We start from the raw sequence: 27,263 nt of genomic DNA, 5'->3' as shown, positions 1-27,263 counted from the left end.
ATGAACGAAACTAACCATCATAGCCAGAACTCAAGGCTCTGTAATTACAAAACATAACTGAGGCCAAATTTTAGCCATTAAAAAAACCAGAACATTATTCCACATTTGAAACATTTTAATGGACCTTTAAATGAGAGCTTTAATTCAGTTAACAACTAAAATACACACAAGCATAATTTAGTAATCTAATATGAAAGTAAAATATCTATCAGAAAGGTAAGGACATTTTGAGAAATGCTAAGAAAATGTGACTTTATTCATATTATATACACCACGAAACAGACACTTTCCATTATTTTGGTTATTTCAAAATTAAAATTCTGCTTGTTTTTCAATTAAATTTTTTCATGACAATATCAATAGGCTGCCCAACTACATGATACAATTGTTTTTTTTTTTGCATTTGAATTTAAAAGACTATGGCTCGTATTTAAAAATAAATTAATTAATAAAAGACAAATATTAGTAGGAGAAAAATGAAAGCACAATCACCACATGATTAAAAAAAAAAAAATCACTCCTTCAAAGTCAGAAGGCAGCGTGAACATTATTTCACTTAACCTACTTGGAAACATACAATACCAATATACAAATAAAGTAGACCCTATGGGCTGGAACGATTCAGTGGCTATCGCTAATTAGGTGCCACTTGATAATATAAAAAAAAATGAATGGAATGGTAAATTAAAAAAAACTTGTTTTTAGCTTAATTGTTGGTGCCGAATGTACAGTAGGGGTCGGCTGCCTGGCGGCAGCTTTAGCTTTACTGGCTTGACTTGCTCGGACGGCAGTTTCCAAACGTACTTTCAACTCAGGAGCTGCTCCCATTACTGTCTTGAAAGCATGTGGATACAGAGGTCCAATATGCATTAAATTCTGGAGTGCAAACTCATGAAGATCTTTAGAAGCTGTGCTTGCCGAGGCAAAAGAATTTTCATCCAGCAGGTAAGAGATCAAAGTGGGAACTAAAAGAGCAAGTAACTGGACTCCTGCAAACAACAAAGATAAAGTCTGAAGATGATCACGAATCTGAAAATTACAATAAACTTTAGTTTAAAAACTAGGCAATTACCACAGTAGTCTGAATTATAATAAAATATAAGTAAACACGCACAATCTATTTTAGATCTCAATGATAACACATAATCAATATTAAATATTTACTAAATGCTCAAGCTATGTTAGGGTTGGAAACCAGGTTTATTAAGATTGTGTATTTTACATTTACATTAATTTATTTTATTTATTAAAAAAAATACTGGCTAAACGGTTAAAAAGGAATAAACACTTTACAACTGCCATCTGGTAGAATGTATTTTGTGAGTAAGATTATGAATTTTTTTTTTTTTTTGGTGAGGAAGACTAGCCCTGAGCTAACATCCAATGCCAATCCTCCTCTTTTCGCTGAGGAAGATTGGCCCTGGGCTACCATCTGTGACCATCTTCCTCTACTTTATATGGGACGCTGCCACAGCATGGCTTGACAAGTGGTGTGTCGGTTCATGCCCGGGATCTGAACCTGCAAACCCTGGGCCACCGCAGCAGAGTGCTCACACTTAACCGCTGTGCCACCAGCCGGCCCCAAGATTATGAAATTTTTAAGGGCATTCCAGAATGGAGAGATTGGAGTAGGAAACAGAAACCTGAACAGCATCTATTTACTATTATTTAACTAAAACTCGGTATTTCTTTCTTTTTAAAATAGACATACAACTCTTTCCCATTTCATCATCCCCCAAAACCCACAGTAAGTGAGAGAAAATTCCCTCATAAATAAGGGAATAAACTTAGAGTTAAAAAACAAGAACTCTGGGCTGGCCCAGTGGCGCAGTGGTTAAGTGCGCGTGCTCCACTGCGGCGGCCGGGAGTTTGCAGGTGCGGATCACAGGCGCGCACCAATGCACACCCCATGTCAAGCCATGCTGTGGCGGCGTCCCATATAAAGTAGAGGAAGATAGGCACAGATGTTAGCCCAGGGCCAATCTTGCTCAGCAAAAAGAGGAGGATTGGCATCGGATGTTAGCTCAGGGCTAATCTTCCTCACAAAAAAATTAGAACCCATGTCTGGCTGACATAAATTCCAAGCCCTTAAAAAAAATTTTATTTGGAGGCTTAATTTCCTTTTACTAGTCTCTTTGTCTTCCCATATTAACTACTCCATCCTGGAATATAAATTTCATTTAAACTCATATTTTTCTAAAAAAAAAAGTAATCACATATATGTATGTGTATATATGTATCTTATAATCAACATTGAGAATACTTTCTCTGCGTTTAATTAGTTAATTTTTGTAGAATGACAATAGATAAGATTAAAGCCCAGGCTGTAGGGGAGCAGGAAGCATCTGACACAGAACGTGGGATATAACACTCAGAGATGACATCAAAGACAGTGATGACAATCAGTGAAGCCTTTCCAGAACCCCAATCCCACTCTGGCCTTAAGCTTCCTCTTTCCTGGTTGCATTTTTCTCCATAGCACCTATCAGTTTCTGCATCTCACTCTTATATCTACAACTAAAATTAATATAGTTATATCCATTTTCATGTCTATATAAAATTGTATATAAATACATCTACAAATATATATCTATACACAAATTTTATATCCATATATAAAATAGATACAGACATATTTGTGGAGGAGGGTGTTCATTGTCTGTTTTCCCACTAGAATGTAAGCTCCATGAGAGCAGGGACCTTTGTGTGTTTTATTTCACACTGAATTCTCAAAGCCTAGAACAGTACCTGGTGCATAGCAGGCACTCAATTACTGTTTGTTGAATGAATGAACCAACACATACCTTCCCTTTCCCTTGGAAACCACTTGGAAGTTTTCAATTAATTGGATTTTTTCTATATTAAAATTTCAGAAAAAAGAAGGGAACAAGTTGGTATTGTAAAAGTCCCAAGTAAATCCTCCAATCTACTAGATTTAGCTCAATTTCCAATATTTTCAATATTACTGTATAAGAACTTTCATAATGAAAATATAATAGTGATTTATTAAATAAATATGAAATTATCTTCAGTACATTATGCTTACTAAAGCAGAAGAGGTTTTCAACAGCAGGTTAAAGGTAAGGTTTTGGTTTTAAGTTTTAAAATATAATGAATTAGAAAAATATATTATAAATTATTTAAATACCCATCAAGTATTTAGAAATGTGCTAAGCATTTTAGGAAATACATAATTCGTCTCTACCTAATGCTTTTTATTACCTAGTTGAAAAGAGTACACAGCAATCAGGGAACTAAGTGCTAAACTAGAACAATTAGAAAACTAAGTACTAAATTAGAACAATTAGAGAACTAAGTGCTAAAAACCTATAGTTAGTATTTGAGATGTGGAGTTCATCAAAAGATTCACAAAGCTGAGGAATACTTTTGGATTTTATAGTTTTAGTGATTATTTTAAAATTGCAAGGCCATAAGATAAGGTTGATTATAACCACCACAGAAACCGTGTGAATCGAAAGATCAGAGTGAGCTGAGTAATTGGGCAACATTTCTTAAAGAAATGAGAGCTGACGTAGGTTTAGTAGATTAGTATAAGAAGAAAGGAGAGGAGGAAAACACCTGATGAGAGCGAAAATAGCATGGACAATGAACAGAGATTAAAATGGGCAGCATGAGAAAACTGGTCTGGTCAGGTCAGCAGGTACACACTGGGGAGCAGAGTAAGTTTTGAAAACTGAGCAAAGATATTCAGACGATGCAATAGGAGACTACTTGAAATTCTTAAACAAGGGAGAGAGAAAATTGTTTTATGTAAATTTGATGGGGAACATCTGCTAGGAAACTATTACCGTTATGTATTTATGAGATGATTAGATACAAGAATAGGAAGCAAGTTTCTCTCGAATCTTAGAGAAGTTTCAAAAAGAAATAGGACAAATTTTGAGTAACAGATTGAATCAAGACGATGAACAAGAGTTAAGAGTCAAATATAGGGCCGGCCCCATGGCTTAGCGGTTAAGTGCTCCCGCTCTGCTACTGGTGGCCTGGGTTCGGATCCCGGGCACACACCGACACACCGCTTCTCCGGCCATGCTGAGGCCGCGTCCCACATACAGCAACTAGAGGGATGTGCAACTATGACATACAACTATCTACTGGGGCTTTGGGGGAAAAAAAAGAAGGAGGATTGGCAATAGATGTTAGCTCAAAGCCAGTCTTCCTCAGCAAAAAGAGGAGGATTAGCATGGATGTTAGCTCAGGGCTGATCTTCCTCACCGAAAAAAAAAAAAAAAAAGAGTCAAATATAATTCCAACGTTTTTAGCTTCTAACCTTGGTCATGTTGGATGAGAAAACATTCACTGCCTGTTTCTATAATGGATACTGTAATTTTTTCCCTACAAATAGTTTTATGTGTGTGTTGGCAAGTTGTAAAGGAAAGCTTCGCATGTACAAAACCATTTTTTTTCTTATAATGGATACTGTAAAGTTAAAATAAAAAATTAACATTTGTAACTGATGTGAAAAAAGTTGAGTAATAAAACAAATTTAAAAGCTGAAAATTTACCCTCTTACAATCATATTACTATATTTTATATGACTATATATTAGTGTTAAGTATAACTTACTATATATTGTATAATATATATGTAAATAACTATATATTATAGTATTAAGTATTAGTTTTAATAATTATTGAAATATTATTAGATTTAGTTTTACAAAAATGCCAATTGCTTAGTCTACCTCTTAAAAGTCTTGCTGTAGTACAAAACGTGTTATCTGAGCAAAGCAGTTCTTCAAAAAATGAATGGTGCTTAATGCTGATATAACTCACTAATACTTAATACTACAAATTGGTCTGGCTGAAGAGTGGAAAGTACAGTGCTTTGGTTATTTCATACCTTAAATTAATTAACTCATTTGGAAAATAAAAGTGTTATTTATTTTATGGACATTGTTGAAGTCTAGTTAACTATTAAACTATATTTAATTTCACAAATAATACATAAACATGTTCTTGCTGTTAAAAGGAATTGATCCCAAGAGTCAACTCAACTCAAACATATTAAAAATACTGACTCTGCAAAAGGCAATAAGCTCAGTGCTAGGATTACAAAATGAGGAAGAATTAGTCATCATCTTTATGGAGTTTACAGTGAGTAAAATAGAAATAAAGAGAAAATTATGTTGAGTTACCAAACATAGGCCATGATGTCAGTCATAACATTTCTACCCAAATAATCTATTAATATCTAATTTCAACTAAACTTATCAGCTCCCCCCAAACAGCCCTTCTTCCTGACTTTTCTAATTTTGACACTGCTTCCACGCTTCTTCCAAATAACACAGTAATATCTGGCTTTCTCTTTCTCTTGCTCCCTATAAACAGTTACTCAGCAAGTCAAATCAAATTTTTTTTTTAATAATCACCTCTGCATTCTTCTCTTCCATTATCGTAGTTCTGGATTATTATTTTATAAGGAAGCTATTGCAATAGCTTTTTAAAAATCTCTACTACCTTACCAATTTCGTGTGAAATTTTTTCAAGGGAAGAGGAAAAAATTTATGATAGAAAAATGGATATAATTTGTATCTGGAGCGTAACCTGGCAATATATAGTAAAAGCCTTAAAAATGTGCATTTCCTTCGACTCAGTAATTTCACTTTTAGAAATTTATCTGATAGAAATAATAAAAAATGTGTGCAAAGGTTTCTGTATAAGGATACTCATCTCAGTTATTTATGATCTTGAAAAATTGGAAACAATTTAACATTCAGTCACAAAGTATTAGTTTAAAAAGTATAGTCTTTCTGCAACAATTAAAAATCACTTTTTTGGGGCTGGCCCAGTGGCACAAGCGGTTAAGTGCGCGCGCTCTGCTGCAGCAGCCCGGGGTTCGCTGGTTCGGATCCCGGGCGCGCACCAACGCACTGCTTGTCAAGCCATGCTGTGCCTGCGTCCCATATAAAGTGGAGGAAGATGGGCACGGATGTGAGCCCAGGGCCAGTCTTCCTCAGCAAAAAAAGAGGAGGATTGGCAGATGTTAGGTCAGGGCCGATCTTCCTCACACACACACAGAAAAAAATCACTTTTTAAAAGACAAATTTTAGATTGTGATGAAATCAAGACTTAAGCAGAGAATAAAGAAGAGCAGATATTAAGGTGCATAAGTCTCTCATTAAATGGATGTATGTGGCAGTTTTTCATTAAATAAAAAAAATAGGGCCGGCCCTGTGGCTTGGTGGTTAAGTGCGTGCGCTGCGATGCTGGCGGCCCGGGTTCGGATCCCGGGTGCGCATCGAGGCACCACTTCTCTGTCCATCCTGAGGCCGAGTCCCACATACAGCAACTAGAAGGATGTGCAGCTATGACATACAACTATCTACTGGGGCTTTGGGGGGAAAAAATAAAATAAATAAAATCTTTAAAAAAAAAAAATAATAATTTTACAGTTTCAAATTTTGAGGTATTTTAATAATGATGTTTGGTATTAACACTAATCTGGTCCTATTTGGTATAAAGCTTTTATACCTCTATTATGAATACCAGAATGTATTACTTTTAAAGATTTTTATTTATTTATTTTTTCCCCCCAAAGCCCCAGTACACAGTTGTACGTCATAGCTGCACATCCTTCTAGCTGCTGTATGTGGGACGCGGCCTCAGCATGGCCGGAGAAGCGGTGCATCGGTGCGCGCCCGGGATCCGAACCCGGGCCGCCAGCAGCGGAGCGCGCACACTTAACCACTAAGCCACGGGGCTGGCCCAGAATGTATTACTTTTAAAAATCTATTAAAGATCCATATTTTTCCTAGTTCTTAAAGAGTACATTCCTAGAAAATAAAAATATCACTCTGTTGAAATGCCATCGGTAATTTATAGTAACCTCTTGCTCATAAAAAATAAACATACATCAACTCAATACATTGTTAGTAGCATAAGCAAAAACATTAATCTGGGCCGGCCCCGTGGCTTGGTGGTTAAGTGAGCGCGCTCCACTGCTGGCGACCCGAGTTCGGATCCCGGGCTCCCACCGGCGCGCTGCTTCTCCGGCCATGCTGAGGCCGCGTCCCACATACAGCAACTAGAAGGATGTGCAGCTATGACACACAACTATCTACTGGGGCTTTGGGGGGAAAAAATAAATAAATAAAATCTTCAAAAACATTAATCTTTCAGATAGTACCCACTCCTTAGTAAACTTACTGTTGCAATGGCCTATGTCTAATAACAAATAAGATTTATATATAATACAGATTTTTTTTTTTTTTTTTTTTTGTGAGGAGATCAGCCCTGTGCTAACATCTGCCAATCCTCCTCTTTTTTTTTTTGGCTGAGGAAGACTGGCCCTGAGCTGACATCCATGCCCATCTTCCTCCACTTTATATGGGACGCCGCCACAGCATGGCTTGCCAAATGGTGCGTCGGTGCGTGCCCGGGATCCGAACCGGCGAACCCCGGGGGGCTACAGCGGAGTGCACGTACTTAACCGCTTGCACCACCAGGCCGGCCCCCAGATATTCATTTTAGACTAGCGGCTTTTTAAAAGAAAATACTTACTGTTCTGTTCTTCCCCAAGAGCAACCAATGTTTCAAGAACTTTGATTCCTTCTTGAACAGCTAAAAGCTCTGTGTTACTGGCTGGTCTGTTTCTTTCAACAGCCTTTAGCTTTTCAACCACTATTGGAGCTAATGAATGGATATAGGGAGTTGAAAGGGCACGATTGGAATGTTGGAAGACTGAGAGGAGAAGCTGGTAGCATTTGGCTTGAACCTATATAAGAAAATCATTTTATTAATTAATAGTTATTTGCTCTACAATCACATTGCATCTTAATATATACTGAAAAGAATTGATACTGCAGGATGAAAATAGAAATGTGGGATGAATCAACGCCTTTTTCTATTTATAGAAATGGAGTAATGAAAATTCCAATAAGCTAACTACCTAAAACTAACTGAAAAGAAATTAATCAAATATTCTTTATGTTAACTGCCAAATTACCATGCTTATATAATTTATTTCCATAGTGTGTAAGAAGTTAAAAACCAGAATTCTAATTTCTGTTTTTAATTCTTTCTTTAAGTTACAATTACCTTCCCACTTTAACCTACCACATCTAGTAAGGAAGGCTAATATTTGAATCACGTCAAACAAAGCTATAAAAATACATTGCTTTAGACACCTCAAATCCATTTGGATTCCCTGGAAATGACTACTTACACCAACTTAAGTGTTTTAGGCCTAGAAAGTAGTCTCAGTGACTCCACTTAGATTAGAAAGATTTCACATCAGTAACCAAAAAAAAAAAAAAAAAGAAAGGAAGGAGAATGGAAGGTCCATCAACATATGGGACAAATAGTAGAAAAAAACTGTTTCAGTGCTTTGGTAGAAGAAAAGGTGCCAAACATCACTGGACATAAGAAATACCTGGGGAATGGTGTTTTTTTTTTTTTTTTTTGCTGAGGAAGATTAGCCCTGAGCTAACATCTGTTGCCAATCATTCTCGTTTTTTTTTTTCACTTGAGGAAGATTAGCCCTGAGCTAACATCTGTGCCAATCTTCTCCTTTATATGTGGGTCGCCACCACAGCGTGGCTGACGAGTGGTATAGGTCCACACTCAGGATCCAAACCCTCGAACCTGGTCAGCCAACGCAGAGTACCCCAAACTTCACCACTACAACACAGGGCTGGCCCCTGGGGAGTGTTTTTAAAATACAGATCTCTGGGCCACAGATCTGGAAATGCTGATTTAGGAAGAGAGAGGTAGATGTTACTAAATTGCTCTTTTTCTGCTGTGCAGCAGCTTTGAGAATCATCAGTTTAGACTTTGACATTGTAAAACAATAAAATTTACTTGCTAGAAAAGCTAGAGTTTCCAATAGGTTTATTAAAACATGTAATAATATATATTTATTCTTTAATGCCCTTGATGTCATTAAGTAAATGGTGGAAAGTATAATCGGACTCATGTAAAGTCTCTACCAATATACACTAGGGTTAATGAAATATTTTAGATACTGGAGAATTTCTGCATATGTAAATAAACATACACAGGTGTCTCTCCTAGTGCTTAAACCAGTGATCTTCTCCAGTGTTTCTATTTAAAAGCCACCTAGCAAATACTTAGGTTTTCATTTGATGTATCACACATTTTAATGAATCAATCTGAAATTTTCCTGATAAAGTGGAATGTTTACTTCTATGTTTAATTGTTCTAAGCGTAACTTACCCACGGGTCAGATGAATTTAATGCATTTTTAAATCTGTTCATGCAGCCGTTCTGTAATGACTGGACTCCTATTATTTCACTACTAGCAGACCACAGGAGGAGTGCAATTGCTGTTAACATGCTGACTTCATCAGGCGCTGGCATAGAATCTTCTGAAATATGTGAATAATGAAATACTGAACTATATGAAAAAGGAAAGCAACGTGCTCTTTCTAAAATGTTTTAGAATTTTAATCTTGAACAATAATCCTCTCCATCCCCAACAACATTTAGAGCAATGTGACTTTATTCTAATACAGTCCATAAACAACTTTATGATTAGAACTCCTCTACTACTGAGGAAACAGGGATACTTGATTAGAAATCTCTGTATTTAAGTCTTTTCTCCTTGACGGTACAATATTAATTGAAAAAAATTCAAGCATAAATCCTAATAAGAACTCTAATATGGGAAACAAATTTAAATATGAAAGATAACATGGAAATATAAAATTAAAAGTCATTTAACTTCTTTGGAATTTAGACTGATCAAAAATTTCCAAACACTCTCCTTTCAACAACGTTAAATGATTATGCTAAAATATTCTAGGTAATTTAAAAATCCAGAGTAGACTTCCTTAGTGACATCACCTTTCCATTTAGTAAATATGAAACCTATAAATTCTATACAGCCATAAACAAAAAAATCTTGCACAATTTCCTGAAGACAGCATTCTCATAATTTTAAAGACTTTCTTGCTATTGCAATCATTTATTCAGGAATAGATACAACTTAAACCTAACAGAAATATAGTATGTAATTAGAAATACAGCAAATATGTACCTTTATTCTAAAGAACAATACTATTGAACACATAAAATAAGAGACTCAAACGATGTTGTGATAACCATTTCTTCCACAGTTGCATATTCTTTATGTGAATTTGGGCTAATTTGTCAAATACAAATACCCAATGATAATCAGTACTTTATCAGGATTATGAACATATATATTTGATATACTAACATTATCTCATGATGAGGATACCAACTTTTTTTTTTTTTTATTGATGTTTTGATGGTTTCTAACATTGTGAAATTTTGGGTTGTACATTTTTGTTTGTCCATCACCATATATATGACTCCCTTCACCCCTTGTGCTCACCCCCCACCCCCACTGCCCCTGGTAACCACAGTCCAGTTTTCTCTGTCCATGTGTTGGTTTATATTCCACATATGAGTGAGATCATACAGTGTTTGTCTTTCTCTTTCTGGCTTATTTCACTTAACATAATACCCTCCAGGCCCACCCATGTTGTTGCAAATGGAACGATTTTGTAAAATAGAATGGGCTAAGAACAATAACTGAGAATAAGTCCATTACCTTAACATAAAGGAAAAAAAAAAGAGATGTAAAATTCAAAGGATTTAGCCAATCTACAATCACTTAAGTCATACATATTAAAAACCTGAGACCTCTGTAGTAGGAATATTATTCTAGGTGAAATGAGAACAACCTCTAACTCGGAGTTTGTGACATTGCAAGCAATTTTTTGTCAGAAAATTAAAATAATATTTTAAAATTGTGATTTTAAGATTTGGCATCAAAATATCATTCTCTACTAAAAGGAAGCAGGGCTTTTTGGAGAAGTGACTGATTCCAGAAGAGTAATAGGGAAAAAACAAGATGAGTCTGCTACATCTTGGTGCCAGAAAGTAAAGGAAGTGCTGCTCAAGAAATAATAAGGACACGTCAAAATGACAGTAATGGACCCACTGAATTAAAAAAATAATCATGAGTCTGTACTGACAGTAACAAATAAATAAACATATAAGTAAATAATAAAAGGAGGGCAAAGATGGGACGGCCAGTGGCTTAGAGGTTAAGTGTGCACGCTCCGCTACTGGTGGCCGGGTTCGGATCCACTGAGTGAAAGCTTTAAGGGGAACAGATAATTGACCTAGTCTCAAAGTATCCCCCTACAAATTCTTTATTAATTACAAAAGGGAAAAATGTCAACTTTATAGTGGAGAAACATGTCAGGCACCATTTTATTTATTTATTTATTTATTTTGTGAGGAAGATCAGCCCTGTGCTAACATCTGCCAATCCTCCTCTTTTTGATGAGGAAGACTGGCCCTGGGCTAACATCCATGCCCATCTTCCTCCACTTTATATGGGATGCCACCACAGCATGGCCCGCCAAGTGGTGCGTCGGTGCTCGCGTGGGACCCGAACTGGCGAACCCTAGGCCGCCGCAGCGGAGCGCGCGCACCTAACCACTTGCGCCACGGGGCTGGCCCCAGACACCATTTTAAATCAAGTTATTAAAGTTAAGATTCCCCAAAATGGGACAAAGCAACATTACATGCCTCCTTATATGACGCACTGAGAAAGACATAACAATTCTCAGGTAGTATTCCTGTCAAAAATGCATAACCTGAATCTAATCATGAGAAAACAGACCAGACAATTCTAAATTGAAGAACCTTCTATAAAAGAGATGGCCTGTACTCTTAAAAAATATTAATGTCATGAAAGATAAAGGCCTTAGATTAAAGAAGACTAAAGCACTATGACAACTAAACATAATGCATGATTCTGGACTGTATCCTAGATAAAAAGAAAAAAGTTCTATGAAAGTCATTATTAGGACAATGGGCGAAATTTGCATATGAACAATAATAGCACTGTATCAATGTTAAATTGCCTAATTTGATCATTCTTCTGCGGTTATGTAAGACAATGTTCTTGTTCTTAGGATATCTACGAAGTATTTAGGAGTAAAGAGTCATGATGACTTTAGTGTTTTCTCAAATGGTTCAGCCAAATTAATAACAGAGACAATAACAATAATAATATGTGGGTTATAGAGTAATAAAACGTGGCAAAATATTAACAATTGGTGAATTCTAGGAGAAGAGTATACTGGAGTTCACTATGCTAGTCTTCTAATTTTTCTTAAAGTTTGAAATCTATTTCAAAATTGAAAGTTTTAAAAATGGAAAAAAATTACAGCAATCTTAAGAGTGATTCACCAACAAAGGGTTAATCTCCATAACATATAAAGAACTTACACAACTCAACAACAAGAAAACAAACAACCCAATCAAAAAATGGGCATGGGCCAGCCCCACAGCTTAGCGGTTAAGTGCGCGCGCTCTGCTGCTGGCAGACTGGGTTCGGATCCTGGGCGTGCACTGATGCACCGCTTCTCCAGCCATGCTGAGGCTGAGTCCCACGTACAGCAACTAGAAGGATGTGCAACTATGACATACAACTATCTACTGGGGCTTTGGGGGAAAAAAATAAATAAATAAAATTATTAAGAAAAAAAAATGGGCAGAAGTTACAAACAGACATTTTTCCAAAGAAGATATACAGATGGCCAATAGGCACATGAAAAGATGTTCAACATCACTAATCATCAGGGAAAAGCAAATCAAAACTACACTAAGATATCACCTTACACCCATTAGAATGGCTATAATCACCAAGACAAAAAATAACAAATGTTGGAGAGGTCATGGAGAAAAGGGAACTCTCATACACTGCTGGTGGGAATGCAAACCGGTGCAGACTCTATGGAAAACAGTATGGAGATTCCTCAAAAAATTAAAAACAGAAATTCCATATGACCCAGCTATCCCACTACTGAGTATTTATCCACAGAACTTGAAATCAACAATCCGAAAAGACTTAACGCACCCACTTTGTTCACTGCAGCATTATTCACTATAGCCAAGAAGTGGAAGCAACCCAAGTGTCCATCAACTGATGATTGGATAAAGAAGATGTGGTATATATATACAATGGAATACTACTCAGCCATAAAAAAAGACAAAATCGTCCCGTTCACAACAACATGGATGGACCTTGAGGGTATTATGTTAAGCAAAATAAGCCAGACAGAGAAAGACAAACACTGTAGGATTTCACTCATATGTGGAAAATAAACTAACACACGGACAGAGAGAACAGTTTGGTGGTTACCAGGGGGAAGTGGGTTGAGGGCTGGGCACAAGGGGTGAAGGGGCACATTTATATGGTGACTGACAAATAATAATGTACAACTGCAATTTCACAATGTTATAAACTATTATGACCTCAATTAAAAAAAAAGAGTGATTCATTACATCCAAGGAGATTAATGTGTGTGTGTGTGTGTTCCTGTATATACATACACACTTTTTTTTAAGCAGAAGTCTCAGATTTTGTAATAGGAAATATGATTTCCATAATGGAAATTTTCTATTACAAAACTTTTCTTGTAAGGTGAGGGATTCTGCTTGCCTTGCATACAAATACTATACAAATACACCTGTGGTCTTGATCCCAACTTCATATTGACTGTGTCTCCTGAGAATTAATTCTGTACAGAATATCTTAGGCAAGTTAATTCTCTTATCATAACCTCAAATTCATCTAATATGAATGAACTATATTGATAAAATATCAAAACCTTCCCTTATAATTGACAATTTAAAAAATATATGATTATTCACTATGGACTCTCTCACATGAAAATTAAAAATAAAAAATTTTTTTAAACAAATTATTAACTATTTCTTTTTCTTGTTATTCATATCTATCTACACACATACACTTATATACATATGTAAATGTTGTATTTACATACGTATATGGCATTTAATGTTTCTTTAGTTTGTTAAAAATTTACCTTAAAAAACAAAATATTGGGGGCTGGCCTGGTGGCGCAAGCGGTTAAGTGCTCACGCTCTGCTGCGGCGGCCCAGGGTTCGCCGGTTCGGATCCCGGGTGCTCACCGACACACCACTTGGCAAACCATGCTGTGGCGGCGTCCCATAAAAAGTGGAGGAGGATGGGCATGGATGTTAGCCCAGGGCCAGTCTTCCTCAGCAAAAAAGAGGAGGATTGGCAGATGTTAGCACAGGGCTGATCTTCCTCACAAAAAATAAATAAATAAAAAAAAATATTAACTCATGAAAAAAGTTTTAGTAACATAAATAAAACTATTTAAAGTTTTCCTTTCCAAATAATTAACATTAAAAAAAAATTCAGATAATAAAAGTAACACATGGTCATTGTTTAAATTATTAAAAGGGTATAGGAAAGAAAATAAAACTTGTAATTCTACCATCCAGTGATAGTTTACGTTTAATTTCTAGGTTTTGGTTTAATTTCTTTTGGTTTGGGTTAGTCTTTTTATATATAGTTATTTATAAACATGATTTTTAATAGATATAATGGATATATAATCCAAATGAATATACCATCATATATTTTATAATTTTTTCCCACTGCCAGGTAGTTATATTTATCACATATTTTCATTATTGTAAAATAGACTGTGATAGAAACCTTGAACATAATTTTTTGATCAATAAGGTTAAAGAGTATAAATTCTTAAAAGCTCTTTGTACATTTTGCAGAACTGATTCCCCGAAAGTTTAAACCACTTTAAACTCCCTTCAGCAAAGTATTAAAATGTTCTCCTTGTACCAATTCCAGCTATACATCATCACATTTTTTTAAAAAATCAGCTTTATAGGTAAAAAGTTATATTACTTTTTTTTGTTTGTGTTTCCTTGCTTATATAACAATGTGGCTGATTTTTTTATATGCTTGGTGGTCATCTCTACTTCCTTTTAACTAATGTGTGTTCTTTCCTTTCTTCTTTCTGCTACTGGGGTGTTAAGTGTTTTTCTTATAAGACTTCTTTGTACATAAATGATATTACACTGACAAATATTATTGTCAGTTTTGCAGCGTTTTTTTTAGCTACCTTTTAATGTAAGATGTTTTGACAAGTAGAAGTTAATTTCTATATAGCCCAATACATTGATATTTTCCAATGACTTATACTTTTTGCTATTCTTACATAAAAGATTTACCTATATTTTCTTTGTTTAACTATTTTTAAAATTTTACATTATCATTTTAATTTATCTGGTATTTACTTTGAGTCACAGTATGAGGTGAGGGCCTAACTGGAACTGATATCTCAAACAGCTAATTGATATAAACCATCTGAAGAATAATGAATGCGCCTTTAACATGTATTATATTCTCATGTGGATGAATGTCTGTTTTAAAGCAATCTGTTCTGTTTCATTGCCCTATCTGTTGATTCTTGGGCCCACTCCACAGTTTCACAGTTTCAGTGTGGAAATGTCTTAATAGGTGATACGGAAAACCTTTAATTATTATTCTTTGTTTTCAGTCCTTTGACATTTTCTTTACAACAGAAATAAAATGAAAGAAAAAGTCAAACACAGAAGAAAAATGGACAAAAATGTGAATAAGCATTTCCCAAAAATTAAACACAAACATGAAAAATGCTTATACTCACTAGGAAAATGAGAAATGCAAATTAAAACAATAAGATAGTATGTTATACCTATCAGATAGCAAAATTTAAGTCTGAAATACCAAGTACTAGTGAGGATGTGGAGAAACAGATTATAATACACTGCTGGTAGGAGTGTAAATTCATATAGCTACTTTGGAGAGCAATTTGGCCACGTCTGATAAAATTAAAATTAAAATGTGCCACAATTCCATTTCTCAGAAGTACACTCTAGACAAGCTCATAGCACATGTGCATGAGAAATTTATAAAGATGTTCACTGAAGCAATTTTTATAATTGGAAAAAATCTGAAACAGCAAAAATATCCATTGACAGGAGAATGAATAATAACTCATAAATACATGTGATGGAGAACTGTATAGGAGTTAAAAAGAATGAGAGTTTTATATGTACACATTAATAGCTCCCAAAAAAACATATTCTTAAGTGAGAGACTAAAGGTAGAATGAAATATTATGATATTACTTATGTAAATTTAAAAACACAAAAAGAAATACTATATATTGCTTATGGTTATTTATCTCACTTTATATGTAATTCATATATACATTTACTAATCTATAATGTATTTATCATAACTGACCTAGATTTATTAATATAGAAAGTGTATTTATTTATATATACAGATATATCTGGAATGAAACATATCAGAATCAAGATGGTGGTTACATTTGAGGATATGCTGAGGTAGTAACAGATACTTCTTCAACTTTCTCTCCTATTTTATTATTTTTATTGAAGAAACAACTGAAGCAAACAAATATATTAACACGTTAATTCAATTCTGGGTCTATTTTCTAAAATTTTCTGTCCTTTTTTGGGGTGAAAGACCTCCCAATGCATATTTCAGGGCTAAGACAAGAGCATTTAGAGTCAATGTCCAGACAGGGGTATTATAGTTTGTATCTGAAAAATGTGACTAAAACACCTCCCTATGTGGATTCATTGTTATACAGCAGTTTTCTGACAAGCTCATTCAATTAATTAGTTATTGGGAAACAGATATCCTAACAGATTAAAATTTTTAAACTCTGATTGGGTTACCTGCTTGAGAATACTCCAGGATGCACGCAAGAGTGCTACGAATTAGAGCTGTCCACTGTTTCTGAGTATCCTCCGTTTTGGCCATTGAAAGTGTCACAATACTTTTAATCCCTTGAAGAGCTGCACTGACTGGTGGAGGAACTTGATTATCTGCAGACTTTATTGCTGTGTCTTTCAATATTCTTGCAATTAAAAACAGAATTGTGGGCAAGATTGTCATACATCCTGAAATAAAAACAAAATCAGATTACCTCATAACTACTTCAGGTCCCATATTATAGTTGTTTCAATTGTTTATATTTTTATAATTGATTGTGGTTTAATATTATTTCTTTTCCTTGTTTTTATACAAAATTTACTGCATAACTATTACTATAATTCAATGTTTGAAAAAGAAAATAAAGTGGCAAGTTATTTCAAAGAAGATAGAATTAATATTTTCTTTCTTTTTCCAACTAGCCTTGTTTTTATTACTTCTAATATTTCACCTATTTAATATGTCATGCCCTTCATAATGAAAATGAGAAAGGAAGATAGGAAAACACTGCCATACACTTTGAGAGGTATCTGAGTAACTTGGTGAATCATGAATCACATAGCAATTCTAAGACATGTAATCAATCTTCAGTTTATTAAAGTCAGCCTAACCAAACCAGGAAAATAATGAAAAGACTATACAGGTAAGCAAAGAAGAAATAAAGGAATCCTAGAATTCGTAGCTGAAAGAACTTTAAGGTCATCGAATTCAATCTCCCACTTAATGCAAGACTCCCTCACCACTCACATGCAGCCATTGCAGTCTACCTGCAAAGCTCCAGTGATGGAGAATTCATTATTTTCACATCTGTAGGCTTGTGTTGAGCTGAAATTTTCATTTATGTCTCCTGATACTATTTCTACCTTCTAGACAAAACAGAGGGAAAGTCTACTTTTCCATTGAATAGTTCTTCAGGTGTCTACAGACAGCTAGTATCTGTTCAGCGATATTTTCTTTAGTTGCTCCTTAGAGTTGGCTGTCACTCTCCTTTGACATTCTTTAGCTTGTCAGTGTTGCTCAAGAGTCACAACCAGATCAGAAACGAAAGGGTTTAATAATTCCACCTTACGTATATCTGCTAACATTCAAATGTCTTCCCTCAAGCTGTGGTTCAATCTCCTTGCTGAAGTTTGTTTGAAATATAGCTGAAAAGAGCATCTTGAGTTTTTGGTCTTTTAAATCTTTCAACTTTCTAGGCTCCCAAAGGTAAATAAACCCTTAAAAAAGACCCACTTCTCCTCTCACACTTGAGATTTAAGAGGAAAAATAAGTCATAATAGTGCTTAAAATCAAAGGAAAATTCATCTTTGTCTAATGTACTATAATGCATTTCCAAACAGTGATCAATACTGTACCAGCAGGTGAACAAAGCGACGGTAAGTCAGAGAGTATGGTAACTGTGGCTGCCACCAAACGAGCACTTTCTTCCGACAGCTGGGTTTTAGTAGCTACGTGACTTGGAGAGTCTGACATCTTGGTACTGAGATGTGGCATATGCCGTACCAAAATGAACATCAGCAGCTCCATGGTAGCAAACACAAGAGATTTTCCAGGAATAAGACCACCACTGTCACCTCCTTCTCCTAATACAGGGCAGGACTCTTTTTCCATATCATCTTCATCTTGGGTAAAAGAAAATTTGGTGAAATTTCCAGCAAAAAAATAAAGAATGGTAGACAAAACAACATGACAAGTATATTTGATACGTTCTCTCAAAAAAATTTACAACAAAATGTCTAACTAATGCCACATGTCTTTCTCAGAATAATTCTCTGCCTTACTAAAACTCTGTTTATTGACCTCTGCTTAAAAGTAAAGGACAGGGGGCCAGCCCGGTGGCGCAGGTGGTTAAGTGCGCGTGCTCCGCTGTGGCAGCCCGGGGTTCGCCGGTTCGGATCCACACTGCCTGTTAAGCCATGCTGTGGTGGCGTCCCATATAAAGTAGAGGAAGATGGGCACAGATGTTAGCCCAGGGCCAGTCCACCTCAGCAAAAAAAAAAAAAAAAAAAAAAAAGAGGAGGATTGGCATCGGATGTTAGGTCAGGGCTGGTCTTCCTCACAAAAAAAAAACACAACTTCCTGGCATTAATATTTAAAAAATTAGAGTACAAATAAGATCTACTTCAAAGTTAGTGTAATTTCTAGTGCTTACTTAGAGTGTTTCTTTTTTCTTGCAAATAATCCTGAGCGGCTCTTACTATCTGTTGTACAACTCCAGTAACCAGCAGCTGGACAGATGGTGGATTCCAGGTCAATAGCAGGCGGTGCAAAACATTCAGCAACTCAACACCAATCAGCTATTATAAATTAATACAGAGAAATTTAATTAATTGTAATTGCAAACGATACATTTATATTATGAAATCTAAGAAAATATGTAAAAATAAATTTGGTAGCTAAAATTAATATATAGGACTATGTAACGAACATTGCAACAATCTTGAGAAATAGTCATATTTTAGCCCAACATATTTTCAGTCAACAAATTATTATTTACATATTTCAATAACTTTTACATTCAAAAATTATCATTCTCCTATTTCTTTCCTCTGTTTGGTGTAAACAGTATTGCTCGAGTCCAGTGCCACTAAAATTTATGATTTCCAACCTAAGCTGAGTACCCAAGAATTGTCTACCAGAGAGTCTAGGCACTTCTGGTAAATCCTTCTCTGATTCATCTCAGAGAGCAACTATCACAAACTTTCACCACTCACTCTAAGCCTCTTACTCACAATCTTCCACATCAAACCCATCCATTGAACCTGCCTCACATTTCAAAGAGAGAGAAAAAAACTTAACTGCAACCAAAGCCACCTTTACCTGTCTCCTTAAGATCAAGTGTCCAGCCTCTTATCCAAGGCTGATTAACCTTTCCTCACGTGCTTCCTATCCCATCCTATTTGACTTCCCAAGGACTCTCCAAGGATCTCAAGCTTGTATCTTCACCTCTCTCTCTAGTTAGCCCCTCTCCCCAGTATAAGGAAAATGCTCAAGTTTTTCCTACCTAATTTCCGCTCCCCACTCCATCCCCCCAAAACCCCACTCAGATCCTTCTATCTGCCCCCATGTTCTCCTCTATCTCTATCTTGCTTCTTCCCTTCCCTGCCCAGATGCTTCCACCTCCTTCACCCTCTCATTCACTCCTCAATCTGGCTTCTATCCACCGAAGAAAATATTCTGCCTGAGGTCACCAATAACTTCCTCTGGACTCTTTTCTGTCCTTATTTACTGGATTCTGTTTATTTTGATACCATTGTATATCCTTGAGACACCTCTCTTTTCTTTGATAACTCTGTCTTCCTTAGTTCTCCTACCTCTCTAGTAGTCTCCACTGCTGATTTATTTCCCCTCATCTCAATCATTATTGGCTATTTATCCCTAAGGTTCCAGACTTAGCCCTCTTTCCTTCTTCCTTTATTCAGTTTTCCTAGGCTAGTGTACTGGTTATTTCTCTGGAATTATGAAAAGAGACTCATAATTGGCCTCCCTTCTCATCTCTTAACCAACCTCTACAGGGTTGATAGAGTGATCAATCTACATACATTGTATTTCTGAAATAAAAATTTAATCATGTCATTCCTCTATTTAAACATTTTTAATGATTTCCTATCACTTTCAAGATAGATTTTAAACCCTTTAACATTCCATAAAGAAATCTTCATGATTTGGCCTTTACCCTGCCCTCCAGTCTCATCTCCTAACAACACCTACATGCTCCATTCACTTCAGCCATGGTAAACGACAGTAGTGCCTTTCAACTTGTCATGTTCTCTCATGCCTCCTTGTCTTTGCATTTGCTGTTCTCCCCAAGAGGAAAACCCATCCTCTTGTGCTGCCTCACTAATTCTTCTTTCAAGATTTGATTCAACCATCATCTCCTCTGAGAAGCCATCCCTTATTTTCCTATGATAATGTCAGCGCTCCTCCTCTCTATTCTCACTATACCTTTACATACACTAGCATTGCACTTACCATACTGTACTGATCTCCCAATCCAGGTGCAGTAACATCATTTTTGATATCTATACATAGCCTCAAATTGTGTCTGATGCAGGGCAGGCACAGAGTAAAAGGTACTGGGTGAACGAACACAATTTTTGAATTGGTGTACTCTTGACAATGTTGAAATTATAGGATCCAACTCAGAAAAAAAAATCCATCCTAATTTAAACCAATGTTTGAATGAACCATTAGAGTCCAAATGATAGCTAGGTAGTTAGGTGTGTGAGATATAATGTTAAAACCAAAAAAACTAAGTATAAATATAGTAGTCCTTTTTCATTCACAGATTAAATTTTATAGGTTCGATTATTTGAAAACCACCCTGAAGTTTCTTGCAGTGATCTGTAATTTAGCTGAGGCACAGCTTCAGGCTATAAGGCCTGGGTACAAGAAGAGTTCATCAGTGAGTGAATCCCGTAATCACACAGCATATGCTTGTTTGGTTTGGTTTGGTTTGGTCAGCATCATGTGAAAAACTAATTTTGATATAATAAAATTATAGCAACTTTGTTTTTTATCTGATTATCTTTTATGGAAAATTACCCCAACTGATAGCATGTGATAGCGATAGTGTCCAAAGAGATGGTTCTTATTATGAAAATAAAACACCTAATTAAAGAGAAGAATAACAAATCCAGTGGTAGCTTGGCTCTGTAATATGAATAAAGTCCTCTAAATATTCCACACAGAAATTAGAAAAAGTAATTCATTTTATTGCAAAAAAATTTCATTAAATGAGACATAAAACTTTATCAAACATTTAGAAGTGATATAATTTAATAGTCCTATAAATTACTTCAGCCCCTTATTAGAAGAATCATTAGCTGGGACTGAAGGCACCCTTTAAATTTTTAATTTTACTTGACTGCTGATGAACAAATCAAAAATAGTATAGTGACTATCCCTAGTCTAGCTGCGCCTGGTCATCCAGCATTCAGTACAGTAGATGTGCTGCACAATGACAGTCAATGACGGATTGCATATATGATGGTGGTCCCGTAAGGTAAGTACCATACAGCGTAGATGTCTAGTAGGCTATACCATCTAGGTTTGTGTAAGTACACTCGATGATGTTCACACAATGACGAAATTGCCTAATGATGCATTTCTCAGCACATATCCCCATTGTTAAGCAATACATGACTGTATAACGTTTTAGATAATGCCAAAATCCTGAATACTTCTTATATAATATTATTTCGTCTGTAAGAAAATTATCTTAATATGATGGAAAAAAAGCATATAATTAATTACCTATTATAAAAATACACTGTACCTGATCTTCTGCAATATGGATTCGGGCATAAGGAGAATCCAGCAAGGTATGTAAGGCCTGCAGACATGCTGTAACATGTTCTATAGGCTCCTCAGGCCTAGGGGAACAAAGGAACTGTATACTCACACCTGCAATGCATAAAATAAAAACATGGGTTTGTCAATATAAAATACTTTGTTGCTTTGACACCAAATTTTTTTTACAGATTACTTTAACATATATTTACTAACGCCTTCAAGTAGACTTCAAAACAGTTTCCAAAATAAGCAGCCAAACTTAACATAGATTGTAGCTTTGCAATTAGGTTAATAATCAAATTGGTGGTGTGGGGGGGGGATTTCCAAGGTCATCAGGTTGATTAAGAAGATATTCAATTTTTTATTTCTAGGACACTTTAAAATAATATATTAAGAATAAATTTATGGGGCCGGCCCCGTGGCTTAGCAGTTAAGTGCGCGCACTCCGCTACTGGCAGCCTGGGTTCGGATCCCGAGCGCGCACCAATGCACCGCTTCTCTGGCCACGCTGAGGCCGCGTCCCACATAGAGCAACTAGAAAGATGTGCAACTATGACATACAACTATCTACTAGGGCTTTGGGGGAAAAAAAAGGAGGAGGATTGGCAATAGATGTTAGCTCAGAGCCGGTCTTCCTCAAGCAAAAAGAGGAGGATTAGCACGGATGTTAGCTCAGGGCTGATATTCCTCACACACACACACACACACACACACACACACACACAAAGAATAAATTTATGAAAGTTATAAAATTACCTCTCATTAAATGGTTGTCAAACAATTTTTCATATATACAAAGTTTTTTAAATGGCAAGCTACGGAGGCACTATGGATATCACAGATAACAACTGCTCTTAATTTGCATAAGGGTAATAAGGTCACTGTTTTGCAAGTCTTTTACATTTCATTTATGAGACCTACTGACAAATTCTAAAATTTCACCTTACCAATTGTGTTCCTCTCCCCCCTCAGAAAACATAAGATTGCTAAGAGCTTCATTAGAATATAAATTCTTAAATGTTAAAAGAGCTTCTATAAAGGAATTATAAATTAAGATTTATTCAAATTTGCTTTAACTTTGCATTTTATTATTTCCTCATGGGACAATTCGTTTAGTGCCAAGTTAAAAGAAAACCTAATACTGAAAAAAAAAGGTTAGTTTTCTTGAGAATTATTCAGTATTGCTTTGTGACTATGACAGCTAAAATTTTTAATGTTTTTAATAATTAAATTTTTAGATAAAAAATTCAGTTAACAATTTAGAAAATGTGCTAAAAAGAATCCTCTTTTTATTATTTCTTCTCTGAATTGTGCTATATAAAACTTTTCCATAGCATTAAAATGAAAGACATAAAAGAGTTCAGAACATGCCACACCAAAATATGCTTCTTTGGCATATTGATTATTGTGAGCTGAAGGCACTTGAGAAATAGCAGACGCAGGCAGGGCTCTCTGACCCTTTTTCTACCTAAAAGCAGGTCAGAAAATTTCTCATGGGAAAGGTGCCTTCCCTGAACCAGGAAAAGAAGAACATTCTTAACACCAGCGACTGGGAGTTGATGTTGAAATAGCCTGTACAAACAAACCTACTAAAATAACTCTTATCTCCTGTTAGTTTCCCCCATATACTTCCTAGTCACTGTCTCACAATTAACTGCCCGTAGCCCAACCCCCTTTGTCCTGTCACATCCCCACAATTTATTGTTCTTTAATGGTATACAAGCTTTTGGGCCTAAGAGTCTCTTTGGGTCTTCATTTTCCTTCTAAAGACTCCTGTGTGCATGTAAAAATATTAGATAATTTTTTATGCTTTTCTCCTGTTAATCTGTCTTATGACAGTTTAACTCTTAGGCCAGAAACAGAACCTAAAAGGGCAGAAGGAAGTTTTTTCCCCTACAGATATGAACTTTCACAAGTGATACATCTTGAAATACATTAATATGGCACACCTACCTAAAATCAGATGCATTCTGTCTTTGTTAATTTCTGGCAAAGATTTGGCACTAGGTGTTGCTCCTGATGCTTGGTTTAAATTGACAGATGTAGAACGTTTTTGTAACCCAGAAAACGCTGCTGCTTCTGCTGGCTCTGAACACGTAAATCCTGTGCTATTTAACCAAAGCGCCACTGCATGGAGAATCGGGGCCCAGGAATTCCGGTAGTGAAGTCTAGCTGTATCAATAGTCTCAGGAGTATAAAATGCTCCACCTATAAAATAATCAAATCAATCAAAAACATTACTTCATTGTAAGTGTTCACTCATTTATGAACAACTAACTTAAAAGTCCTCATTGCATATTGTCTTAGTCCATTCAGGCTGCTATAACAAAATAGCACAGACTGGATGGCTTATAAACAATAGAAATTTATTTCTCATAGTTCTGGAGACTAGAAGTCTGAGATCAGGGTGCTAGCACGGTCAGGTAAAGGCCCTCTTGCTGATTCACAGCCAGTGCCTTCTTGCTGTGTCTTTACATGGTGAAGAGGCTAGGTTGCTTTATGGGGTCTCTTTCTGAAGGGCACTAATCCAACTCATGAGGGCTCCATGCTCATGACTTAAGCACCTCCCAAATGCTCCACCTCCTATTACCACCACATCGAGCATTAGGATTTCAATATTAGGAATTTTGAGGGCATACAAACATTCGGACCATAGCACGTATAAGAGCAATCTGGCCAAAGAGATTCTCCTCATTACAAAGCTACCAAAACAAATGTCTTTCCTGCAGCTGCTGAACTGGAGTGCCTGTCTCTTCCTCACCGATGCCAGGGTTTCAAGCCTTTCCTCTGCAACTGCTGATGCCCCTGAGTATCCTTTACCTTTCTCCATGCTGTGGTCACAGGCTTCCTCTTCATTGATGCCAGCAACTTCCAAACCCTTATCACTTTTTCTTTCTTTCTGAGGAAGATTCCCCCTGAGCTAACATCTGCTCCCAATCTTCCTCTATTTTGTATGTAGGCTGCTGCCACGATGTGGCCACTGAAAGACGAGTGGTGTAGGTCCATGCCCAGGAACCGAACCTGGGCCGCTGAAGCAGAGCACACCAAACTTAACCACTAGGCCACCGGGGCTGGCCCTCACCTTCTCTTTCTATCATAGCCAAGGAACTCTCTCTCTTCTTTCTTTTTCACTCTTTTTCTGCTATTCTTCCCTACCTCCTGTTTTTACTACCAAACTGAGGACTTCCTCATCTGCCCTTGCATACGTACACGGACCAGCACAGCAATATACTTCATCGTGGTTATGCATGATGACTTGTTATGGATAGCTATTTAGAGTACCCTAGCTCATACAGTTATTACTATAACTGTAAACATTTTTGCTTGGGCTAAGAAATAAGTTTAATGCCACATCTGAATCCACAAATTCAATATGGAGAACATGCTCTGAGAGAGAGAATGTCAACTTGAAGTCCACAGAAATTTAGGATGGTATTATTACTGTTGTTGCTAGCCTCCATCAATTCCATTTTGTTTAATTACTATTTTGAACTCCATATCAAAACTCTGAATGCGGTACTTACCATCTGGGGGGAGCTGACTAGCAAATTCCGCTGGTAAAGTCAAAAGCGCATAGTCTTTTAATGCTGCCAACCACAGGCGGCTGAGCGTTGGCAGTTCAGGTTGTACAAGTGTTATTAAACTATCTGGTGGCAGTTCATCTATGGTACCATAATCATCATCATCATCATCAGTATTTTTAATTGTTCTTTTTGGTTTCGACTCTGCTTCCTTTTTAATATTCATAGCAACCACATATACCTAGTAAGATATTCAGAAGGAGAAAATAACAAGGCATAATATTAAAAAATGACATATTCTAAGTTGTTATGATTATACAATTATATCATCAAAAGTAACTGACTATAGATAATAGAAAGTATACAACTTCACGATTTCCTGTAACCTCAAACGAATAATTCCACCTGCTTAGCAGGCAATCTTTTTTTTTATTGAATTGACTTCTATTCCTCTCACAGCATATTACTTGAGTAGGGTTCTTTGAATCTTTTCTGGCTTCTTTTGTTCTACTTTACAAAGCCCCCTTTTATGTGTGTTATTTTTTTCCTTTTGTTTTTTACCATAGGGTATAACTTCCTGTTTACTGTCTCCACTTTCATAGACTTATTAGGCAGACTTATTAGGCACACTCAGAAAGCTGAGGGGAGGAGGGGCCATAAAAAGGATTTCCATAAATATCCTTCTGAACCCCTTCTTTTATAGTCCTTAAGTGATATTTAGCAATCTAGCCTTTACAACAGATAGCTGAGCCAAGAATATAATTTAGTAGTCACATATGTTATCCGTATCCATTCTCACCACTTTGTAAACCAAAAAGATGTATAATAGCAACTTTCTAAAATATAATTTTAAAGAATCTTCTTTGTTCAAGTTATTTTTGTTAGTTTGTTTTCTTTTGTTTTTGTGCATGTATTTAGGCTTTGGTGCATACTAAGCCGAATTACACATCAATGAAAAAAAAAAGGGGGGAGAAAGCAAGAAAGAAAATAGGATTAGATAAAAATCTTGAGAGAACTGTTTTCCCCCTACACAGTGTTGTCTTTGTTGTACCTAATAAGGAAGTCTATGTATCTGTATAGTACACTGTAAGCTTCTTGATGGCAGGGTCTTATCTCTGTTCCTACAATGGGCAGACAGCTATGGCACAGTAATCAACTAAGGCCTGGACAATGATTACAGGAAACTTAATGAATCTTCGTTTTTGAGGAAAAGCATTCTTTAACACTGTGATGATTCGTAACAGTTACTTACAGTTAGTAATACTAACACCTGACAATTTAGAAATAGAAACCAATTAATTTTTAGAGTAGGGATTTTGGATCTCAAGTTATATAATATATCATATTAATATTTTCTATTGATTTTAAGCTTGCTTTCTTCCTCTAGATTTATTATTATACCAATATTTTAAGAAAACGTCTCAATAAGCACAATAAGTATATTCAGCCATTCAGTCATCAAATCCTTACTAGTTAGGACCTGAGGCAATGAAGACAAATAATACATGGTTTTCACCTTCCATGAACTCAGACTAATATAATGATAAGAGGGTGAGAAAATCGCTGAGAGAAGGAACGTTTTTAAAATTTGTTTTTAATGATCTATCTTCCCCACCTCACTACGCCCAGTGCCTAGGCATGGTGCCTGGCACCTAACGAACACTCAGTTGTTTGTGTAATGAATGAACGAATCTCAGGGAGCATCTGAGGTAAAGCGGGTGTATTCCCAACTTCTAGCCTGGCACAGAGCTGATGCTCGATAACACTTTTTTTGAATGAATAAGAGAGTGAGAGATAAGAGAATGAGAAAAGTTAGTCTTGGTCAGAGGAAAACTT

At 36.0% G+C, this 27,263-nt stretch overlaps 1 protein-coding gene across 5 annotated transcripts in view; it reads right to left on the bottom strand.

The window, feature by feature from the left end:
- Positions 1-233: 233 nt before the first annotated feature.
- The window catches only part of HEATR5B (HEAT repeat containing 5B), a 102,177-nt gene continuing 75,147 nt past the window's right edge, over positions 234-27,263 (bottom strand). For 2 of the 5 annotated variants that reach the window (XM_004418142.3, XM_087436893.1), the window contains exons 28-36: positions 25,431-25,668; positions 23,860-24,114; positions 21,890-22,017; positions 18,764-18,908; positions 17,967-18,233; positions 16,575-16,799; positions 9,198-9,349; positions 7,524-7,737; positions 234-989 (exon numbers count right to left, since the gene is read on the bottom strand). In XM_004418142.3, coding sequence (XP_004418199.1) covers positions 685-989; positions 7,524-7,737; positions 9,198-9,349; positions 16,575-16,799; positions 17,967-18,233; positions 18,764-18,908; positions 21,890-22,017; positions 23,860-24,114; positions 25,431-25,668 — 1,929 coding nt within the window. In that variant the 3' untranslated portion in view covers positions 234-684. The remainder of the gene's footprint in view (positions 990-7,523; positions 7,738-9,197; positions 9,350-16,574; positions 16,800-17,966; positions 18,234-18,763; positions 18,909-21,889; positions 22,018-23,859; positions 24,115-25,430; positions 25,669-27,263) is intronic. The other 3 variants (XM_087436894.1, XM_087436895.1, XM_087436896.1) reach the window with 3 other exon arrangements.

This window comes from Ceratotherium simum, chromosome 11, assembly GCF_057802395.1.
Source record: "Ceratotherium simum simum isolate JZ-2026a chromosome 11, ASM5780239v1, whole genome shotgun sequence".
Lineage (NCBI taxonomy): Eukaryota > Metazoa > Chordata > Mammalia > Perissodactyla > Rhinocerotidae > Ceratotherium > Ceratotherium simum.
The sequence above is the reverse complement of the archived record's forward strand: the minus strand, read 5'-3'. Positions and strand labels throughout refer to the sequence as shown.